Source organism: Anopheles bellator (genome assembly GCF_943735745.2).
Source record: "Anopheles bellator chromosome X unlocalized genomic scaffold, idAnoBellAS_SP24_06.2 X_unloc_5, whole genome shotgun sequence".
Lineage (NCBI taxonomy): Eukaryota > Metazoa > Arthropoda > Insecta > Diptera > Culicidae > Anopheles > Anopheles bellator.
The window spans coordinates 11,128-16,593 of NW_026684306.1; the positions used below are offsets into that span (position 1 = coordinate 11,128).

The window sequence follows — 5,466 nt, forward strand, 5'->3', positions numbered from 1 at the left end:
TTTTTTCAGTTTACAACTTTTCGGCAATTCCCTCTTGTTTGCGCGTACAGTTCTAACCAAAGAAGTGTTTTTAGATCTTTGACTTATTGCCAAAGGAATATTTGGAAAGAAATTATATGTTGCTACAGTTCTTCCCTTCATGGTATACGGTTCAAAAAGTTTCATAACCACACTGTTACTCAATGGAGAAAACGGCACTCCTATTGACGATCATGGGTACATCAATTGGGATGTGAGCGGAAGGAGAAGGGAAAGTGGGTACAATAAAAGTTTTTTTTTTGTACATCCCATCGGTCTGGAGTGCCCAACCTACGATTCAGAGATCAATAGATCACATTCTGAGCAACATTTGCCGTTTTTGCCTAAATTTCTTCATGGAAACAAGGACCACTCATTTTGACTGGTATGGTATAAATCTAAAAAAAATTATTTATTTTATTAACATATAAAAAAAATTATTTATAAAATGTATTCTTTACTTAGAGCTATTAAAAGTTACAACATCATTTCGGGAAAAAAGAATTATATGTAGTGGATATTTGCAATTCAAACTGCCCGACCAGTCAAAATGACTGGTGTGATATATTTAGTGTTAACCAGACTTGACCCCTCCCCCTTCGCTAACCACAAAAATGATCAATTTTGACCATGCATTTATTGACCCCTATGCATTGTTCATCGCTGATAGAGCAGTCAAAAACGCTCGTCACTGTCACGCAAAAATCCCGGGACCGGTTGTCAAGCAGACGGCCATGGTTTCGATTCCCGTGACAAATGGGGTTGGCAAGGGGCCAAGGACCACGCCCGTACAAATAATCCGTTACAGAGAGCAACAGCGATTAACGTTGTTTCTGGAGCAAGCTAAGACCGCCCAGCGATTGTTGCCTTACAATAATAATTAAGCTAAAAATGATCAGAATGGGTCAGAAGATACGGTAAGGTAATTTTGCTCAATGGCATTGCACCTGCATACAAAACAAAACTGGTTGATGATACGATTAAAACACTTGGGAGCTGCTCTCAATTTCAACTTGATGCTGGCCGATCGGGGAACTTTTCAGGGAACGGGGAACCTTTCAGGGAACGGGGAACTTTCCAGGGGACGGGGAACAGCCAGTAGAAGGTACCAACGTCGGTACTGCTGCCGAAACCTGGCAAACCCACCCCGGATCTACGTTGTCCAGCAAAAACTTATGCAAGCTAACCATTGGCAAAAAGTACGATCGTATTTTGTCGGATCGACTCTACGATCATCTTCAGAGTAGCCCGGAATGCCTTTGTCTTCGACGGAGGCAGTTCGGGTTCCGCCGAGGGAATTCGACGCTGGATGATGTACGGGTTGTTGTTGAGTGCGGGCGACTGGCTATGGCGATCAGTCGGACAAACCAACGAAAAAAGCGCTGCTGCATTGTAATTGCTTTGATGTCCGCAACGTGTTTAACTCAACTAGCTTGACAGCGATCGAAAAAGCACAGGAAGCGATCGGAGAAACAGGAATGGTACTCCAGTGAATCTGTGAACCCGTTACGGCCAATACTACATTGAGCGTAGGCTGGTGTACAAGATGGATCGAAGCCTGGCGTCCCGCATTGCATTAGCTCGAACCCCCAACAATCAATTCTTGGACCCATCTCTAGAATGTCACGACGATGTTCTTTCAGTCGGACTTTCAGAGAGAGTGCAGAGAGAGAGAGATGCTGGTCGGCTTCGCTGACGACATCGGCCTGGCACCCTATTACGATTTTCAAACTCGTTTAGGGAATTCATTCGAAAGTTCATCTGAGTTCATTTTGCTATCGCGGCAGTCGATCGACTTTCCGTACGAAAAGGATGAACTTTCCGTGGCGGTAGCTTTCAACTGGATGAACTATTTCTCGGTTATCAAGTACTTTCGGTATCACGAAACTCGTACTCGTACTCAAATTTGACAAACAGATTTCCGTCAACGTTTTGCTACGGAAAGAGCTGCTCTGTTAAGATGTCTTTGATTTTATCAATTAGTTTGTATTATTTATGGTCCGCAAGGATAGCTAGGTAGGCCGAAAGGATACTGGTGGGTTTTTTTCATTCATGTGGTAGCTAATTACCCCGTAAAGAAACTAATTAGCCCGGAAGAAAGAAGGGCAAGGGTAGGTAAGCGTTTTGTATTCTTGTGGTTACCGCAGTCCCGAATAGGCCGGAAAGATACGGGTATTTTTTTTCAATCATATTGCTACAGGGAATAGGGCGAAGAGATTCGGGTAAGTTTGTTTCTATTTCGGAAAGAATGGTCAAAAACATTTCCCTTGAGATGCGAAAATTTTTCTTGAACCCGCAACAACATTATTACATGAAAGAAAAATCGATTGATCATTTTCGATGTTGGGCACACTTACCCTGGTGATGAAAAATTCAGTGGGTCGGATCTACATCGCAATATTTTGTGATGAATCGTTATATTTTCAGTTTCTTCGCTATCACTGTCGCTATCGAAAACGTAATACGCGGAAATCATCTTAAAATTTCAGAAATATAATAGCAAGAATCGTAAGCACATCTGAACTGCTATCTGTGTATGTCTATCTGTGTGTGCAATGTTTACAAAAATGCACCAGAACGGCAATTCGTTCTCGAAGAGCTTGACAAGCTTTCACATTTAAGCTTTTTAGCTCATTTTAGCACATTTAGCACTCGGAGCTTCTCGAATCGAAAACCGTGATCCCGGCCATCGAGTTCGACAATCGAGAACGAGAAGTTCACTCGAATCCACCGTACGAGTTCTGTAATAGGGCGGTATTTGTGTTTATATTTGGAAGTTCAAGAGACATTGAAATTTTGGGTGCAAGAATTAAAATAGTTTTATGGTGAATTTTGTGTTTTTATACAACAACATATGTATTTAATACAAGTGAAAATTAAGTTAAAATTGTTTTGCAGGCTAGTGATACAAAAAAACCTCAATCGAGTAGTCTTCGATTAGTTTTAGATACCCAAAGTGTCTAATTGTTTTCGCCCGAACGACCCGGCGAACGACTTATCTGTTGCCGTTCATAACCGGTGTGAAAGGTCCGATAAAGTAAATTTACCTTCCGAACTTCCCGTCGGTTTTGTGAGAAGGCCTTTACTGTCCTACCACATACAGCGCAAATAAACGATCTGGCATTTCAGATAAATGCCAAACTGTTTACGATTATCCCCCCTATTACAGAACTCGCACGGCGGATTCGAGTGAACTTCTCGTACTCGTTTGTCGAACTCGATGGTCGGTATCACGGTTTTCGATTCGAGAAGCTCCGAGTGCTAAATGTGCTAAAATGTGCTAAAATGTGCTAAAAAGCGTAAATGTGAAAGCTTGTCAAGCTCTTCGAGTACGAACTGTCATTCTAGTGCATTTTTGTAAACATTGCATTGGTAAACAAAGAGCAGTTCAGTTGTGCGTGCGATTCTTGCCATTATATTAAATTCAAAGATGATTTCCGTGTATTACGTTTTCGATAGCGACAGTGATAGCGAAGATATTGAAAATGTAACGATTCATCGCAAAATATTGCGATGTAAATCCGACCCACTGAATTTCTCATCAGCAGAGTAAGTGTGCACGAAATCGAAAATGATCAACCGATTTTTCTTTTATGTTATCATGTTGTTGCAGGTTTAAGAAAAATTTTCGAATCTCTAAGGAAATGTTTTTGACCATACTTTCCGAAATTGAAACCAAATTTCCGCCATCGAAGGGAGCAGGTCTGACGCCAAAAGAGAAATTGGCGGCTACATTACGATTTTTGGCTGAAGGCAGCTACCAACAAAGCGTCGGTCAAGATTGGAATGTGGCAATTGCCCAGTCGACGTTTTCAGTTATATTTCGCCAAACATTGAAAATATTGGAAGAAACACAGTGCCCAAAACGGATTAAGCTAGAAATGGATGACAGTGAACAACAAGAAGCACGGCTATATTTTTATGAGCAAAGTGGAATCCCGGGTATCGTAATGTGTGCAGACGGCACGCATGTTAAAATCATAGCGCCGAAGGATAACAGGGATCAGTACTACAATAGGAAAGGCTTTTACAGTTTAAATGTGTTGATGGTAAGTCCGATGTGAATGATTCCAATCATAGCTTTCTATAAAAGTGTTTCTTTTATATTTAAAGATTTGTGACCATAAAATGGCTATCCGATACGTCAACGCTGCGTACAGTGGAGCAAATCATGATGCTCATATATGGGCAGTCTCTGGCGTAGATAACTTTTTTGCCGAGAAATATCGAAGTGGAAATACAGTTTTTAATGTACTGGGTAAGTAACATTTTGCTTACAGCAGGTATCGCATTGCACGTTCAGAGAAACATTTTGTTGTACGAACATTCCATTTTTAAACTTTTAATTTTACTTACAGCTGATTCCGCGTATCCATCCAAACCATGGATTGTAACGCCGAATAGAAATACAACTGTAAATTCTCCGGAAGCCGTTTATAATAACCGCCATGCCAAGGCAAGAAATATTATCGAAAGAAGTTTTGGTTTGTTGAAGAACAGGTTTAGGTGTCTGCTAGGAGCGAGACAGCTCCATTATGATCCGGTTATCGCGGGAAGAATAACGAATGTGTGTTGCGCATTACACAATTTTTGTATTAGCGAAAATATAATGGATCAGTAGATCTCTCTTTTTTCTATTCATTTTCTTAATAATAAGTTATATCAATAAGTTAATAAATAATTTATCATTAAAAAAATCTGGTTGAGTATTATAATACAAACAGAGCTGCTCTTTCCGCAGCAAAAAGTTGACGGAAGCCGGATTGTAGAATACGACAATTCGTTCGAGTTTCATAATGCGGTAACAAGTCGATCGTTCGACAAAACAGTTCATCCAGTTGAAAGCTCCCGTTACGGAGAGTTCATCCTTTCCGTACGGAAAGTCGATCGACTGCCGCGATAGCAAAATGAACGCGGATGAATGTTCGAGTACTCGATTCGAGTTTCATAATAGGGGGGTATGTCAAGATGTTGTCAATGTGTCAATATGTCGGCCGAGGCGTAAAACCGAGCGTAAACACTGATTGCATACGCTTTGCTTACAAACAGAGAATGTAAGTTCTTATTTGCTGGTACAACAACAAAAAAAAAACAGAAATAAAATCAGAAATCAATTTATTTCCCTTCGATTTTTTGTTTTCTTGGACCAAAAACACGAATATAAACACGTTTGACATTTCGTTTTTATATTTTTAGCTACCGCACGAAGCGTAAGCGCTCTGTCGTTTTTGCGCTCCAATTTACGGTTCACGTGGTGGGTCAGTAATAATCCAAACTGATCTAAAAACAGCCTTTTCGTTTCGCTTTAGTTACGTTGCGGGAGTAAGCGAAAAAGTTGTTTCTGTTTTGTACAGCATCTAGTGCACCTTCTCGCACCTTTTCGGCTGTTGGTTTTCTCCTTTACGTGAATCTCACTCTCTTCTGCTCTTCGTGTGGTGAATAGAGATA

General features: G+C 40.6%; 1 protein-coding gene across 1 annotated transcript; it reads left to right on the plus strand.

Moving 5' to 3' along the window:
• Positions 1-3,448: 3,448 nt before the first annotated feature.
• Positions 3,449-5,232, plus strand: LOC131214168 (putative nuclease HARBI1). Its single transcript, XM_058208550.1, has 5 exons — positions 3,449-3,567; positions 3,632-4,067; positions 4,099-4,276; positions 4,377-4,474; positions 5,215-5,232. Exons 1-5 carry the CDS (start codon positions 3,449-3,451, stop codon positions 5,230-5,232), a joined length of 849 nt encoding a protein of 282 aa, XP_058064533.1.
• The last annotated feature ends 234 nt before the right edge of the window (positions 5,233-5,466 follow it).